This window comes from Octodon degus, unplaced genomic scaffold, assembly GCF_000260255.1.
Source record: "Octodon degus isolate 3935 unplaced genomic scaffold, OctDeg1.0 scaffold00116, whole genome shotgun sequence".
NCBI lineage: Eukaryota > Metazoa > Chordata > Mammalia > Rodentia > Octodontidae > Octodon > Octodon degus.
Genome location: NW_004524692.1, coordinates 788,396 through 806,472, shown reverse-complemented (window position 1 = coordinate 806,472; position 18,077 = coordinate 788,396). Strand labels below are relative to the sequence as shown.

Below are 18,077 nucleotides of genomic sequence, written 5' to 3'. Positions count from 1 at the left end.
CCTGGTACCAAAAACAAACAGAACCTCCCCACATAAAAATACAATTCATAATACTTCTATATTAAAGCCATCTGATTGATACATTAAGGAGAAACTGCTTTTTGTCTTGGTTTGTTTATTGAAACAGCATCTTGCTTTGTAGTACAGGCTGCCCTTGAATCCTCCTGCCTCAGCCTCCTGAATGTTAGGCTCACAGGCATCTACAACCCTGCCCAGATTATCTCATTTTTAAAACTCCATAATTTCATTTTGTAACTTTTTGGTAATAATGTAAATAATATATCTAAAATTACTATTATGAGCTATCTAAAACCTACATGGAATTAAAAAGGTATTTTGTTTTGGTGGTATGAGACACTGAGCCCAGGGCCTGATACCAAGCCACACCCCCAAGACTGTTTACATTTTTTGGAGACAAGATGTCACTAAACTGGCCAAACTGCATTAGAACTTGCAATCCAGGAGGAGCCTCCCAGAGCACTGAGAGCAGAGATGTGCACACCACACTCGGCTCAGAACAGCTTGAAATAAAAACTGCATCACAAGCAAGACATGCTGCACATGCCTGTACCCCAGCACTTGAGAAGCTGAGGCAGGGGGACTGCTGCAAGCTCGAAGCAAGCCTGGGCTATCAAGTGAGCGTAAGGCCAGCCTGAACTGTATAGCAAGACCCTGCCCCAAAGACAAAAACAAAGCAAAACAAAACACCCTACATAGCACTGTTTCAATGTATCAATATAGGCTACAGTTCAAAAATTTGGAACTTAATCTAATGCAAGGACAACATTCTACAGAGATCAAAGTACGCCAGTAAATGAACAATGTCACCTGTGTTGTCGTTGTCTTGCTGTTGATTTGATTAAGGCCCATGACAGAGCATTTTCAAAAGATTTAATATGAGCCTCAGCTACCAAGAGAGCAACTTCCTGGTGGAGAGACCCAGGTCTTGCTCATAAGTGCTTCAAACTCAGCCCATCTTCTCTCATCTTACATTTACTTATTTGGTACAGGATCTTTCTATACAGTTCAGACTCACAGTAATCCTCCGGTCTCAGCCTCCCCAGCACTGGGATTACAGGAGTAGCCACCACTCTCGGTGCACTCTGGGTTCCAAGGCTAGTGAAGCATGTGGCACAGGGATCAAATCTGGGTCCTCGTGCTTGCCAGGCAGGCGCTTAGTGAACTGAGCTATCTCCCCAGCCCTCGGCACATCTTCTAACCAACTTCCAATCCTTTCTTCTCCCAACCTGAGTCAAGCTCCTCAGATCCTCGGTCACCAAGCCAGACACTTACAAGGCACCTTCTTTTCTCTCCTTTGCCTCAATTAGATCAATCCCTAAGTCTGCTGTGCTACCTTCAAGTATATTTTTCAGTTCATCCCTTCCTTTTCCTCCCTCCTGCCACTGTCACGGTTTTGGCTTGATTATTATAAGTCTCCTGATGGCTCTGCACTTGGTCAGGCTTCTCTTCCATCTCTGCTTCAGAATCCCAAAAGGATTCCAGAAAGCCTTGAGGCTGGACTGCATGTAACAAGCAAAGAGGGAGGCATCCGGAGAGAAGGAAAAGAAGGAACTAAAAGAACATCCAGGTAAGAGCAACATGGGGCTGTGCAGGCAGCTCAGAACGGCCAGGGTGCTGCATGCATGGGGGGATGCGATGAGGAGCCCAGAAAAATACACAGCAACACCCCTTTCTGAACCATACACGCTCACTTTACTTCTTACTGATTCTCACGGGCCAGACTAACCAGAAATCCACTGCTACTGTCAGGATTTAGAAGGGGAAAAGAGACAGCTCTGAAAGAATATTGAAAGAATCATATCCTATTTAGTGCAAACTTCTCCAAGCTAATGCTTGCTGGATGGCAGCTGTTCAGAAAATTCATACTGCTCTATGATCTGCACTCTTCTTGAGCCACAGACTTTAACCCTTTCACTTTTCAAGTCCCATCTCCGAAGCTACCTCATACGGCAAACCTCGCCCCTCTCATCCACTGCTGAGTCTCTCTTCTGAACTCAGCACCGATCACACTTTCTTCTGCTTTCACAGTTCTTCACTGTGAGTGTTCATTAATTCAGAGGGTCAGGTAAACACTGTAGCCCAGAGTTTAACTCAACTGTGACTACCCTAAAATCACCAAATTATTGATGCTCCTGAACTCCCAAATGTCACTGGTGTGTGATGAAGAAATCGTAGTTGGAAAATAAACTCAATCCTTACTTTTGTAGCTCTGGACAGATGCAACAGAGAAAGAACTCAAGGACTGTTAAGAATGGGGTGTAGTGGCTGGGTGTGATGGCCCATGCCTGTAATCCCAGCACTCAGGAGGCTCAGGCAGGAGGATTTCTGGGAGTTCAAGACCAGTAAAGGCTACAAAGTGAGCTCAAGGCCAGCCTGAACTGCACAGTGAGACCATGCCTCAAAAAGGCCAAAAGGAAAAAAAAAATATCAAGGAGATGGAAGTCATGTGTTTTATCCCAACTTCTCACCCTGAATGGTTAGTATTCTACATTTATGTATATTAAAAACAGATTTAGGGTGACCTACTAGAATTCTAAAATTAGCAACAGATCTCAGAAGCAACAACAACAACAAAACATTTCTAGCATTACGAAAGTACAACCTAAGCAAAGAAAAACTTACATGTTCAAGAGTGCATATGGTCACTTACTTGTCTAATTGACATCGTACAGAGAATATAGAGGAAGATGAAGGAACAGTCTGTGGTGTCGTCTCCCAGCAGGTTTCGATGTGACAGTCCTTGGATGTAAGAAAGAGGGGTGAAAGGGAGCTTTGCCACCACCCGACCATCAAATCTAAAAAGAAAAAAGCAAACAACTATTAGTTTTGGAAAACTGACAAGCTTCTTGCTTCAGAGAAGAATCTAGGACAGAAATAGACCTCTAAACCTTGATGTCTGTACAACACAGGGAGGGCGAGCACCAAAGGGGGACGTGAAGCTCAAGAGCATGAGGTAAGGAAGTGCCTGCATTAATCCCATCCACATCTTCCTAATGCAGCCGCTTTCACTTGTGGCACATGGACTGCTTTACATACCGACAAATGATGGGGGGGGGGCTAAAAAGCTTTTCTTTTGTGTAGGTTATAGGCTATAGCTACTCATATTTACTATATTAGAAATTAAGACTGAGAAATGTTAAAATATTTATTAACTGAATAAAAAATAGAAATTCACTTGTATGCTAACATAAGAACTTTTTATGAAACAGTAACTTTTTGGAAAGTATATTCTAAAACAAAAGCAACATAGTTGCAAAGGCTGACACTTTTTCCTGCAAGCTCTTAATGTTAGGCTTAACAGAAGCCAGCGAGCTAGACTTGTACTCTCTGAGGCTTCAGACGAACACATCAGGAAGCTTCTAGAAAACTCCACCGTATATTCATGAAAAGGCAGGCTATTGCAGACTATTGCCAAAGCAGTGTATCTTTCAAGGACCTTTATGAAAGAGTGTCAATGGCCAGGAAAGCCTAAGTCATGCTCTGAGAGCCACTGTTCTCAAGGATAACACCAGCAAGATTTTAAGAACCTTCCTTACAAAGGGTCAAAGAGCTGCAACACACACATTAAACAGAATAGAAGTTAGTGAGTAGGGACTTACAGAAAACATAGATGTAAATGAAAAGAAGCTAATCATTAAATTATACACAAGTCTGAGATAACTTGCTTAATAGCTTTTCTAGGATTAGAAAATAATTTATTTTTTCTAAAATAAAAAGTCTCTAAAATAGAAAAGTTTAAAAGAAAAAGAGCTAGAAAAATATATATATTCATTGAGCACCCGCCTGGCAAGCACAAGGTCCGGAGTACGATCCCCGGTACAAAAACCCCCCCAAAACATTGCTTATGGGAAAATGTTAAGAGATAGAGTGGTCTTTTATGTTTTCTATGAATAAGTTGCATAACTAGACAGTAATAAATTGTTATAGAAATTGTGATTAAAGCAGCTAGGGAGATAGCTCAGTGGCATAAATGCCTGCCTGGAAAGTGCAAGATCCCGAGTTCAAACCACAGTACCAAAAAAACACCCCCTTCGCTGGGGAGATGGCTCAGTGGAATAAGCGCTTCCCTGGCAGGCCTGAGTTCAATACCCAGTTCCGCAAAAATAAAAAACCCTAAAAATTGATTGAAGACATACAAATGGCCAATAAATAAATGCAAAAATGCTCACCATCACTACTCATTAGAGAAATGTGAATTAAAACAACACTGAGATTCCATCTCACTCCACAGAGAATGCCTATCTGCAAGATATCAATTACAAGTGCTGGAGAGGCTACGGGACCCTTTATCATTGTTGGTGGGAGTAAAAGTACTACTACTATGGAATAAGTGTGGAAAGTCTTCCAAAAACTAAAAACAGAAATCCACTGGACTCAGCTGTTCTCTGAGGTGTCTTCCCTAAAGATCTTCTATTACCTTGTTATATACATGCCCATATGCTGTAGCATAAGGCATAACAGACAAATCTTGTACGTGGCCTATATGCCCATCCACAGAGGCGTGGAGAGAGCAAAGGTACTTATACTGCACGCAGCACTACTCTGCCAGGAAGGATAAATCTGAGTCATTGTGGGAAACCAATGCACCTTGAGACCATAATGCTAAACAAAATAAATCAGACACACAAGCTTAAATATCACACAGGTTCTCTTACATGAGAAACCCAGACTGAAAATAAAGAGCAAAAGAAAACACAGGCAAGGGGCTGGTGAGATGGCTCAGTGGTCTAAAGCACCTACTCAGAACAAGCTTAGCAAAGCACAGGGACCGCGGTTCAATCCCCAGCACCACATGCCAGCCCGCCCCGCCCCCTGGTGGGCTGAGCTGGCCACACACAAAATAAATAAATAAATAAATAAATAATTAATTAATTAATTAAAAAAAAAAAAGAAAAAGAAAACACAGGCAATAGGAAGCAGGGAGATAGACTGTTCTTAATGGGGAAGGAGATGAAGAGATGGAAGGAGGAAGGAAGAAGAGAAAGGACAAACGATAAAAAAGGGAGTTGGGATTGGGCCAGGGATATAGCTCAGTGGCACAATCGCCTGTCTGGTGAGTACAAAGTCCTGAGTTTGATTCCCAGTACCAAAGCCAAACAAAAACAAAGGAGTTGGGATGTCTTCTGTACATGGACCTCTCCACTCAAGGAAGATAAACATTAGGTACTGCACACGTGCACTAATAAGCTAAAATTAAAAAAAAAACTAAACTTAGTTAAAAACTAATGTGATTTTTATTTAAATTGCCTTAAATTGCCCAAACAGAAATATGACAGCATAGCCAAATGACCCCCAAATAGGTCTTTAATCCCTATCACAGGGGCTAAAAAACTGCCTCTTAGAAAAACACTGGATATTTGAATGTTTCCATGGGAGAAAAAGTACCAATGCATCATTTTCTTCAGTGGAAAAAAAAAAAAAAAAAACCTAAATGCTCAAATCAGCTGCCATATGGTTTCAAAAGGCTTGCCCAATGACTATCAAATAGACTGAATTTTCTCTCTTCTACGTACATACAATCCACTCAATACTATACTTCCAACTGCTGTCCTGCTATACATTACCAGAGAAAGATCTCAATCACGAGCTACAATATATATTAAGAGCTACTTGAAGTAATCACTGTCATTCTTTTCTACTAACCTCACAAAAGTAAAACAAAAGTAATGCTTTTTCCAGCAGATACTCTCCTTTCCCCACAAGAAGTACGAAGTGCAATTATCCTTATGTGCTGGCAGTGTGCTGCTCTAGGCATGTTGCTGTCATTGTTCTTTTTTCTGTAGTCAGACTATGAGACGAAGGGACAGAAGAGAGGGTCAGTGGTGCTTACCCCACTAGCCTGCACAACCACAGCTACATCTCAGCATTTTATTCTTTGTTATTTTCAACCTGTACTATTAAAAGAAAATCTTCTATCCGTTTAAGTTATTCAATTATGTGAGGCTGAAAATATACTATGCATGAGCTGGTAAACCAGCAGCAAACATAAAACCACCTTCCAAAAATTCTTTCGTTCCTTTCTTTCTTTCTGTGTGGTACTGGGGATTGAGCCCAGGAGTGCTCTGCCACTGAGAAACACCCCCTGGCATTTTTGTTTTTTAGTTTGATACCAGAGTCTTACAAAGTTTCTCAAATTGGCCTTGAACTTGTGATCCTTCTACTTCAGTCTCCTGAGCAGTCAGGATGAAAGGCATATACAAGCACATCCAGCTCCAAGAATTCTTACTTTTAATGAATTAATTTTTCCCAAGGACTAGAACATTGTATATGCCTCAGTAAATAAACTTGTGACCTACCTAATAAAGAAAAGAGTTGGGGAAGAAAAGCAGGAAGATACAAAGACAGATGATTTACAACAGGTAAATTACTATGTCTTGATGTGTACCTACTCCCTGTGAACCCAGAGCCATGACCTGCACTGCCAAGTAGGAGTACAGGGAGGGGTATTTTCATTCCATAAAAGGAGCTACTTGCAAACCATAAAAATTACTTAAGGACCGGCCAGATAGCTCAGTGGATTAAAGTGCCTGCTTAGGCAGACACAGGGGTCGGGAGGCTCAATTCCCTGGCATGCCATGCCGCCCCGACTCTGGGGTATGCTGAGACAGTGATTGAAACTGGGCATAGTAGCACCTGCCTGTAATCCCAGTGCTCGGGAGGATGAAAAACAGGAAGGATCAGTACAAGTCCGATCTGTGTAGTGAGACACCCCCCCGGCCCCCGCAGACCCTGTACTAAATACATCAAAAACAAAACAAAACAAAAAGCCACCTTAAGCTTCATGCTGGAGCCTGGGGAGGCACCTTCTAAAAGGCAAATGTGTTGGAAGACTGTGATGCAAGGCCACTTTTGCTGGCTATTAGCAGGGTCTCTGGAACCAAAGGGAACACACAGCCTTTTTACAACTGAAGGTGTTTATGCCCATGATGAACCTGAATTTTCCTTGGGCAAAGATGTGCTTATTGTACGAACAAAAGATAACACAGTGACTCCAGGTGGAAAACCAAACAAACCAGAGTGCCCTGTGGCAAGAACTTGGGCTCCTGGAAGCAGCTTCTTGGCTGGTGCTAAGCTCAAAGCAACCTTCCTGATAAGGTTACTGGACACCAAATCCATGTGATGCTGTACCTAGGGATTTAAACTGATGGAAAATAAAAGTGCATTTGTGCTCTTAATTTTAAAAATACCCAATAAAAGCATGTATTACCTCAAAAACCACCATGCTCCTCATTGTTGGAAATAACTGAAATGTGGAAAATTGTCTACTAAAAAAAAGTACTGTGGGGCCAGAGAGATGGCTCAGTAGGATAAGCGCTTGATTGGCAAACGCAAAGATCTGAGTTCAATCCCCGGATCTGCCAAAAAAAAAAAAAAAAAAAAAAGTACTGAAGGGAATTCTGTTAATTGCAGGTAAAGTTTTTTGTTAAATGGCTTTCCACAACTCTTCCAATTCTAAAATTCTATTAGTTCAGCTTTACAGAAATGATTCAGGAAGTTGAGTGTGGTAGCTCTTGTCCGTAATCCCAGCACTCAGGAGGCTGAGACAGGAGGATCACTGTAAATTCAAGGCCATCCCAGGCTACAGATGAGCTCAAGGCCAGTTGGAACTACATAGTGAGACCCTGTCTCAAAAAAAAAAAGAGGGGGGGGGAGTAGCAGGGGAGAGGGCAGAGGCAGAGGCGGAGGAAGAGAGGAAAACCCCGAAATAAACCAGCTGTGGTCCAGTAGGGCGCCTTCTGCTTCTCCAGCAGCCTGACAGCTCAAGTTCTTCCCTGCTCTACCTAACTTTAGGTCTTTTCCTTCAAGTATCTGCCAGCTGCCAACAAATTTTAAGACTGAAAAAAGGAAAACTAAGTGACTATATAGTCTAATTTACAAAAAAGGAATGACTGAATCTAAACTCAGAGAAATTATATTTAAGATTAAATAGCTCTGGTTGGATGTGGTAGCACCTACCTATAATCTCAGGACTCTGGGAGTTTGAGGCAGGAGGATCGAAAGTTCTAGCCCACCCAGGCAACTTAGTGTCTTGAAGTATAAAATAAAAAGGAGTAGGGATACAGCTCAGTACAAAGGTCCTGGGTTCAATTCCTAGTACTGGGAGAAAAAAACTGAATAGCTTTGGTTTAATATAAGCAAAATGCATATTAGACTTCTAATTTCATATGCCAGCTAATAAGGAGAGACATAAACTTTAATTTATAACCACTGATATTCAAATATATTTTGAAAACAATGTATAGGGTACAAAAACCAGAACAAAAATATGAATATTGCATTAATATGTAATAAAGTAATTACATTACATGAACTTTGAAAATCAAAATAAAATATAAACTATTGTTTGTCAAGGTTCTGAGTACAAAAGTTGACAAACAGAAAATAATATAATTAAAACAAATACTAACTTTCCTGTACACCAACAGTAGTCTTTCAAAGGTGTAATTATGATGCTTTCATACCACTTTTCTTCTAAAGACAGCTCTACTTGACTTTGTTTTGTTTTGTTCTGTTTTTTGAGACAGGTCCTCACTATGCAGTTCTGGCTGCTTTGAACTCTCGGCAATCCTGCCTCAGCCTCCTGAGTGCTGGGATTGCGGGCGTGTGCCACCACGCCAGGATTCTCTATTTGGTTTGTTTGACTTCTAAAATTTAAAAGACCTCAAGTATTTTTTTAAAAAGCATCTAATATCTTACCATGTACTGATGAATGACATAATCAGATATTTGATGTAAAGCCTATCAACTACCAAATACATGATGATGAGGATATATTATGTAATTCTGTTAGGCATCGGTATGACACATACTTTTAAAAAATGGTACTTGGAACAGGGTACATAAACCCAGCTAGTAAGGAAGTTATGGCAGGAGGATCATAAGTTTTAAGCTATAATGGGTAATTTAGCCAGACCTATCTCAAAAAAGGGTAGGTCAGTGGTAGAGTACACACAGAGTCAATCCCCTGAACTCCTACCCCTCCTACCCTTAGGAAAATAATATAGCCCTTCATAGTTTAAAGAGTATCTGCCTGAGGAAGGTAATTTTGTCTCCCAAATTTGGGGGACATACAGCTTTTCAGTCCTCTACAAATTCATAGTAGTGATACAGTATTTTCTGCATCGTGTCCCTTTTTTTTTTTTTTTTTTTGTGGAACCAAGGATTGAACTCAGGCCCTTGCGCTTGCCAGGGAAGCGCTTATTATGCTGAGCCATCTCCCCGGCCCCTGTGTCCCCATCTTTGGAATTCCATCATTAGTTAGTCCTCTTCTAGATATTCCAATCCAATGCAAATTAGAACTATGGGGGCAGGAAAGGGAGAATGAAGAGAAGGACAGAAGAATTTAGAAACATGAAACTATTATTATTTGTCTGATCATTTGTTTGTATACCTAGAAAACTAGACAAACAAAAATTCAGACAATGAAAAGTACAGCAAGATATCTATTTAGAAAATGAAATTACAAAAACTGATAACATACCTACATATTATAGTAACAAGCTAGAAAATGAGATATAGGCAAAACTTGGAAAGAAAGTACAATAGTAGCTAAAATACTTAGCAGAATATAGCACGTTCCTGTACAGAAATATTAGAAGTTATACGGATGCCTAATATCTCCAAGCTAATTTATTTATGAGTAATCTTACTTTAAAATAACACATAACTACATGCTATGGGCTACAATGACAGCATTTCAAAAAATGCATGTAATGTATAATGATCAAAATAGGATATTTAACATATTCACTACTCCAAACATAAAGACGTCTTTGTGCTGGAAACATTGAAGACTGCTTCTTTCAGCTATTTTGAACCATACGACAGATTACAACTCGGCCAGTGTGCTGGGCTCTAATGCTGGAACTTACTCCTCTTGCCTATTTGTGTATTTGTCCTCCTTACCAAATCTTTGTTTATCCCCACCCCTCCAGCCCAGCTTTCTGCAACTGCTATCCCACGCTGTACTTCTGTGATTAGCAATTTCCTTAGCACTCACGCATAAATGAGAACGTGTGGGTAGCTGTCTTTCTCTTCCTGGCTTGTTTTGGTTAACACAGAATCTCCAGGCTCACCTATCTTGTTCCAAATAAATTTAGTAAAATTTTAACCAGTTAGGTGTGGGTGGAGCATGACTATAGTCCTAGCACTTAGGAGGCTGAGGCAGGATTGCTGTGAGCTCAAGGCCAGCCTGAATTGCACAGTAAAACCCTGTCTCAAAAAGACAAAAATGAATAAAAAAAAAAACTTTAACCAAAACTTAAAGGAAGGAGCCGGGGAGATGGCTCAGTAGTATACGCGCTTCCCTGGCAAGCATAAGGGTCTGAGTTCAATCCCCCGATCAAAAAAAAAAAACTTAAAGATTATTTTAGAGGGATGTAACCTAGTCCACAATTCAAGTGAAAGAGTAAGTGTCTCAGGAATAGTGAACAGAGCAGCCAGAAGCAGTGAGAAATCGAAAGTCCAAAGAATAAGCTGGGGCTGCAGTACAGATGCAGAAAAGCCAGAGTTTGGAGCTTGAACCAAAATCAATTGGTAGGGCTTGGGATTCAGCTCAGGGACACAGTGCTGCCTGGCAAGCAATGCTGTGAGTTCTCCATGTCAAAACAGAAACAAAATCAGTTGAGCCAGTTGGAAAATGATGTGTGAACTCTAGAGTCCAAGAGACAGGAATTAAATCTTAATTTAATCATTACTACAGTTAAAGACATTGGCCAAGCTATATAACTTGGGAGACTCATATCCTCATCTGTAAAGTGAAAATTGTAATTATAACCCTTAGCTCAAAGGATAAAGAATAAAGAGGTAACATATGCAGAAAGGTATAATGTAGTATTCAAGATGTGGTTAGGATTCAACCATTAGTATGGGATATTATTAGATAATGACTAACAGGACTTGAAGATGATTAACAATGTTTTAAACAATGTTTTAAGGGGGTTTCGTTATCATTTGTGTGTGTGTGTGTGTGTGTGTGTGTGTGTGTGTGTGTGTGTGTTTTCACATAGGCTCTCATTATATAGCTTAGACTGGCCTTGACCTATTTAGTCCAGGCTGGCTTCAAACTCACCATGGTCCTCCTGCCTCAGCCTCCCTGGTGCTAGGACTATAGATATGAGTTACCATGCCCAAAAATTTAACAATGTTAGAGTGAAAGGAGATACCTAAAGAGGAGAATCAGTGAGGATGCTACTATCATACCAGGGTAAGAGGTAATTGTGGATGTGGAAGTGAAAAAGAATGTTGGGACCAGGATGGGTGAAAAGAGAGAGAGGCAGGGATGGGCAGATGAATAGATACCTACCCAAACAGAAACAGGACCTATGAATTGAGAGGAACCGTGGGTTGGCACAGCTAGAGAAAACTCAGCATCTAAAATTCAATTTGGGACAAGATGAATATAGAACATTTAGAGAAACAGGGAAACAGGTTTCAATTCCAGGTGACTATAACTGAGGACAGCTGAAAGATGGGAACACACGACGAGTGCTGTTTTGGCAGGGAACATAATGGGTTTCATGCAAGTAGCAATGCTAACGCAAAGATAACCAGCCTTTCTGAGGCCCAAGACAGGCAGTCCAAGAAACGATCAAATATAGCTAGGCCAGGCCATTGCTGTAAGATTCCAATCGACCTGACTCTCCCAGCCCCCAGCCTGCTTGCCAGCAGAAGTGCTGCTCTTTGCAGGGAACTCAGCTCAGCACCTAAGGCTGTCACAGGCGAGCACAGGATGCTGTGGAGGAAGTAAGATAGGACAAGGAATTGTGCAGCTCCTGGACATCTGTAGACACCGGAGAATTTACACTGGACACTTCCAGAACTCAGCCCTGTGAGGTACAACACTGCTAGGGAACTTTGACCATAGATGTTGACTGGGATTTCCTGCCTAATGTTCCCTTTTTTCTTTTTTTTTTTAATCCCTGTAAAATGGGGGCACTTTTTTTCTGGTTTGGGGCAAATAGGCTTATCACACTCTCTATCAACATACCCCAAGGCACAATAAATTGCTTTTCCTTTTCCTTTGGTTTTTTTTTGAGACAGGATTTCAATATGCAGTTCAGGCTGGTCTTGAACTCATTTTGTAGTGCAGGCTGGTCTTGAACTCCCAAAGATCCTCCTGCCTCAGCTTCCTGAGTGCTGGGGTTACAAGTGTGTGCCACCATGGCTGGCTGAGCACAATGAACTACATACCACACTGCCCTTACACAAGCCTGGTGGTCTCTGTTGGTCCCCCATCCTGACCCCTGTATTTTATATGCCTTGCATAGGTTATAATTTCTGTTCCAGAGCTTCTTTTAGGGATCCCTATAGGGGATCTTGGAACAATTTTCTCTCACACACAAAAAAATAGCACACAGTTTTGAACTGTATGAACACAGCTGAAATCTAAATATTCATGTAGGATCTTCACAAAAAGCTGAAAATCAGCTGGGCAGACAGCTCAGCAGACTAACCCACCTGCTTAGGCAGAGTGCAGTAGCCAGGGTTCAATCCCTGGCATTCTGTGCTAGCTCTGGTCCCATCCTCAGGGTGTGCTGAGATGGTCATTGAGACTGCGCATGGTGGTGCATGCCTGTAATCCCAGCACTTGGGAGGATGAAAACAGGAGAATCACTAGGAGTCGGATCTACGTAGTGAGACCCTGTACTAAATACAGGCGGTGGGGGGGTGGGGAATATATATATTTACTGCTAGGATTAGCTTATTATACTACAAAACTCTTCGAGCTACTGTGGACCTAAGAGTCAGTCTACGACCTAAGAATCAGCAAAAAACATTTTCATCAGCCATTCTTGGATTCTTAGTTGGAGAATTTAGTTTTTTGATTGGTTTGCTGGTGTCACCCTTAAAAGATGCTGGCATTTAAGAAACTGATTATTTGAAACAGAATCAACAGCTTCAGGACAGAGGGAATAGGGCTGTGTATTTCAAAATATTTTATTTGTACATCTGAACAGGCTTTGAACCTGAAGGATGATAGGTACTTAGTGCAGCAGAGAAACAGGCAGAACAAAAAAGACAAAGGGGATTTATTTTCTTTGCACACACGGGAAAGAATGTGGGGAAGGATGAAGAATTCTCTTGATTGGAACAAAGGAAGGCTGAGGCCTTTAGGGGCTTTTGCTAGGGGTAGAGTTTGGAGAGGATGTTTAGCTATGCCTGAGAGGGCTGACTGGGGGGTCTTCCCTGAGGCTACAGGAAGGATGAAAGTAAATTATGTCCTGGGCTAAGTTGGAGAAGAAGGGGGAGGTGGTCTTGGGAAGATGGGCCTTGTTTTAAATGCATCGGCCATATTAGATGACCACCATAATGATTTTAGCAATTCATGCTAGGGCCAGAACCTATCAAAGGACATGAACACTTCACACTTAAATATATGAGGAACTTACAGTCTATTGGAGGGGGACACTGACCTAAGTCTAGAAAAGTAAGAATCACCTAAAGTATCCCAAGGAAGCTGTGGAGACCAGAGGAAGACTAAGGCTTGGCTGGCCTCTGTGAGCACAAAGGAGCATTAGCAGAGCTGAAGAGTTTAAGTCATCTACCTGAGCCTGTACTAAGTGGATTTCAGGAGGCAGAGCTTGAGTGAATAAAGGCAGGGGCCAAGGCACAGGGCTCTCTGTCGCTCACTCCCTACACTTTCCACCCAGGCAGAGCCTCCCCAATTTAGGCTTGTCCCCAGGTTCCAGAGTCCCTGTTCTCCAGTTTGGACTTTTCCCATTGCCCGGGTCCCTGTTTAGGCACCAAATATCAGAGAGCAGCCTGTGCTGCTCATCCCAGGTCCCTCTCTCAGGCGCCACCCCAGGGAACCAGCCTACACCTGTGAGTGAGCCTTTCCAACTGAGGCAGCTTCTAGAGACCTAGAAGAGACCTGATACTAATTTGCTCCCCTGACCTGAGGGTGACTGGATGAAAGACTGACACTGAGTCAGTTTAGCACAACCCCAGCCCAGAAGCTCTTGCCTGCAGGCCTGAGGAAACAGGGCCCCTTGCTAACGTGACTGTCTCTTTGTCACTCATCCCCGTTTGCCCTTGGGTTAGGGTAACAAACTAGCAGAAAGGCTAGGTCTCTACAAGCCTTTCCTGAGTAGTAAAGTCTGGAGAAGTGGGCAGGTTCGCCAAGGAGGCGCCTGGGAAAGGGGTTTGGGGTGCTGACACAGGCCACTCTCCAACAAAAAGCAACCTTTGAATCAGAATAAAACAAGTAAATACAGCAGATTACGAAACAATTGCGAATAAAAATTTTAAGGTACAAATATCTTAATATGTGTGTATATACAAAGAATATGTAACTTAAATAAGTACTATGTTTTATTTTATTTTAGTATTTTAGGGAAGGGTCTACAGGGTGTTCAGGGTCTCACTACTAGATCGGACTTGTAGTGCTGCTCCTGTTTACTGCCTCCCAAGAGCTGGGATTACAGGCGTTCGCCACCATGCCCAGTCTCAATTGCCCTATCAGCATGCCCTGGTGGCGGGGCTGGCATGGCATGTCCAGGATTGAACCCCCCACCCCTGCACCTGCTTGCAGGCGCTTTAATCTGCTGAAAGGTCTATGAGTCTAATGGTGATTAAATGGAAACTTTGTTATTTTTTTGTGCAGGGTCTCACCATGCAGCTCAGACCTGTAGTGATCCTCCTGATTTCTGCCGCCCTAGTGCTGGGATTAAAGGTGTGTGCCACCACTAAATGGAAACTTTATATTAAAACTATTTTGCACACCCTCCCCCAATCTTTCACCTAGATAAAAATAACTACTCCCTTCTTTCTTACCTACTATACCTCAAACATATTTCTTATCAGAACACCTATGGACACATTCATTTGTGTATCTTTTCTTCCTATAAAATTTGATGCTACTGAGCACCAGGGTCGCAGCTTATTTATTATACTCTAATACCTAGGCACAGTGCTGGTACAAAGTATATTCTTACCAGGGAGGGCAGGAAGGAAGAGGTGTAGGGAGAGGGCCAGAGAGGCCAAGAGAAGAATAGGGGAAGAGAAAGAGGAAGGAAAGGAAAAGAGAGAACAAGAGAAGTCTGACGTGCGTGGTAGAGGTCGGCTGAACTTTATACAGGCAAGAAATGACTGTCATTTTTGAATGTTTTTCTAACTTATGTCAAAAGCAGTTCCATAATTTTTCAGGTCTGTCATATGCTAGTTTAGACAACAGTAACTGACCACCTCACCATTAAAGAAGATTATAGTTGTTAAGACTCTATTTTAAGGGTCAAAACATCTTTCTATGACTACCTGTAGTTTGAAACAATATTCTGGTAGGCAATTTAAAAAGGGAACATAATATGTTTTAGGGATTGCATAGTGCCTAAACCTTTACCTTATAAATAAAATATCCTCAATATTAAAAAAGTAAAAAGAGTTATAATGTCTATTAGTTATAATCTATCAAAATTAAATCCTCTTGATGTTGATAACTATTTTGAGGTTGTATTAAAAAATGAAGCAGTCATGAGTAAAGAAGAAAAAAAGCATTCTCAAATGATTAATAAAAATGCCTAAATAATCTTTGTATGAGTACACTTATAACATGACGAGGGAGAGAACGAATACAGTGTCTGGGACATGGCTCAGTGGTAGAGTGCTTACCTAGTAAACACAAGGCCCTGGGTTCAATCACCAATATCACCAATGAGAGAGAAAGAGAGAGACAGACAGACAGACAGACAGACAGACAGATGAAGAGACAGAGAGAGAGAGATGTTAGGGGAGAGAGAAAGAGAAGAAACAGAAAATATTGTGATTTTCAATAGTCCATAATTCTTTTGTACAAGTTTGAAATTGTATCAAGAAAAAACACAATGAAAACGTTTATGAAGATGTAAATACATATGTATCTGAGAGAGACAACAGTGGTTATTAGACAAACCCACTCAATAAGATACTCACATGGAATTGAACATTCCCATGAGGGCAGTGAAACAAAAGCCAATTGCAAACATGGATTTCATTCGAACCTATAAAGAAACCAACAAATTGTCATTTCACACTAAAGCTCATTTGTTAAAAAGCTCCGCAGAGCAAAAAGCTGTCTTGTTAGCTAAACCACCCATCTCCCACTTCCCCTTCTGCTGGTCACCTCACGATGCAGTGTGGTAGCCATTTACCCCAAACCTGACCAATGGGTTTTAAGTACAAGTAATGAAGGGGACCCTCAGGGCTCCAAGGCAAAGGCTATTCCACAGAGCTACATGCGCAGCTCTGATGGAGAGAGGGCATAAGAAAGGGGAGAAGAGGACGTAAATGGAAAAATTAAAGAATTATGTATAATGTACATGCATTAACTCCCATGATGAATGTGACCACTATACACTGCAAACATGTTCTAATAAAAATCAAAAGGGAGGCCAGGGAGATGGCTCAGTGGAATAAGCACTTCCCTGGCAAGCGTAAGGGCCTAAATTCAATCCCTGGTTCCACAAAAAATCAAAAGGGAGGGGCTAGGGAGATGGCTCAGTGGAATAAGCGCTTCCCTGGCAAGCGCAAGGGCCTGAGTTCAATCCCCAGTTCCACAAAAAAAAAAAAAAAAAAAAAAAGCATCGGGCCAGGGAGATTGCTCAGTAGAATAGGTGCCTGCCAGACAAGTGCAGGGTCCTGAGTTTGATCCTCAGTACCAAAAAACAAAAATCAAAAGGACAGACTTGCAAGGCATCCCCTCAGGCCTCTCCTTGACTTGCATGAGGAACAAAATGCCCAAAGGCCAAGCAGCCAGCTGGCTACAAGGGGCCTCCAGCTACGGCCCTGAGTCTCCAGGGTAGAACTAAAGTGCTCTCAAGAGCCACTCTCCCTCCACTAGACTTCTGAGCGACAAGAAACCACCATGTTCAGTGTTAGGCTGCTGGGTGTTAGGCTTCAGTCATCTGCACTTAATTCTTCCTTAATTACATATTATTTAAATACATAAACAAAAGATTCTAAAGAAATCAGATTAACAGATGTTATTTCTGGGTCACTGGTACATTGGCAATTTTTTTTTCTCTCTTAAAGTTTCCAAATGTGCTATGGGGAATATACAATAATTGTTGTCAAGAAGTAAGAAGAGCTACTTTTTAAAATATTCACTTCTCAGCAGTTATGGATACCTCTTCAGAGAGGGGAATACTATGGACAGCTAAGTTAGGTCAAAATGTTACTGGCAGTCAGACAAGGCTGGGCCCTCAAAGGTCAACACAGAAGACAGCTGTGGCTGGAGGTGCATTTACTGAAGGTCAGGCTTCAAGAAAGGACACTTGTACACTTGCTAAGTGACTTTCTTCCCCATTTGGTCCCTACTTAATATCACCCAAGTGACTATACTTGTTGTAACCTTATTAGTTGACTATAGTTTTGTTCCACTTCATACCTACCTTGTAATTTTCCACTGGATCACTATTACCTAAACGACTACACTTGTAATCTTATTGATTATAGTTTGGTACCACCTTGAACCCACCTCACGTCATAGCTTTATTCAATAAACATCCTTGAGAAGCAGAGTTGACGGGTAACCCAGACCCTTCTGTCCCTCTTAGATAGAAACTTTGTTTTTCCCAATAAATTCTTCCTACTCTCAAAAAAATGAAATAAAATAAAATACTCACTTCTAATGCCAGGCATGGTAGTACATGCCCGTAATCCCGGCACTTGGGAGATGGAAGATTGCCATAGGTTCAAAGCCAGCCTAGGCTACAGAATGAGTTCAAAACCAGCCTAAACTACACAGTGAGACTGTCTCAAAAAAACCAAAACAAAATTTTTTAGTAAAGTTTTTTTTTTTTAATGTATTCAGTACAGGTCTAAAGGGTCTCACTACACAGACTGGACGCATAGTGATCCTCCTGTTTTCAGCCTCCCAAGAACTGGGATTACAGGCATGCACCACCACGCCCAGTCTTAGTCCCTGTCTCAGCGCACCCCAGGGGCGGCGCTGGCATGGCATGCCAGGGATCAAATCCTGGTCCCTGTGTCTGCCTAAACTGGCACTTTAATCCACTGAGCTATCTGGCCAGCCCTCAAATGAATTTTTTCAAATAAAACATTCACTTCTTTTTTTTTTT

At 41.6% G+C, this 18,077-nt stretch overlaps 1 protein-coding gene across 1 annotated transcript in view; it reads right to left on the bottom strand.

Moving 5' to 3' along the window:
- Window positions 1-1,958: 1,958 nt before the first annotated feature.
- The window catches only part of Tmco1 (transmembrane and coiled-coil domains 1), a 32,707-nt gene continuing 16,588 nt past the window's right edge, over window positions 1,959-18,077 (bottom strand). Inside the window, 3 exon segments of the mRNA XM_023699794.1 lie at window positions 1,959-2,014; window positions 2,668-2,816; window positions 15,931-16,027. Coding sequence (XP_023555562.1) covers window positions 1,959-2,014; window positions 2,668-2,816; window positions 15,931-16,027 — 302 coding nt within the window.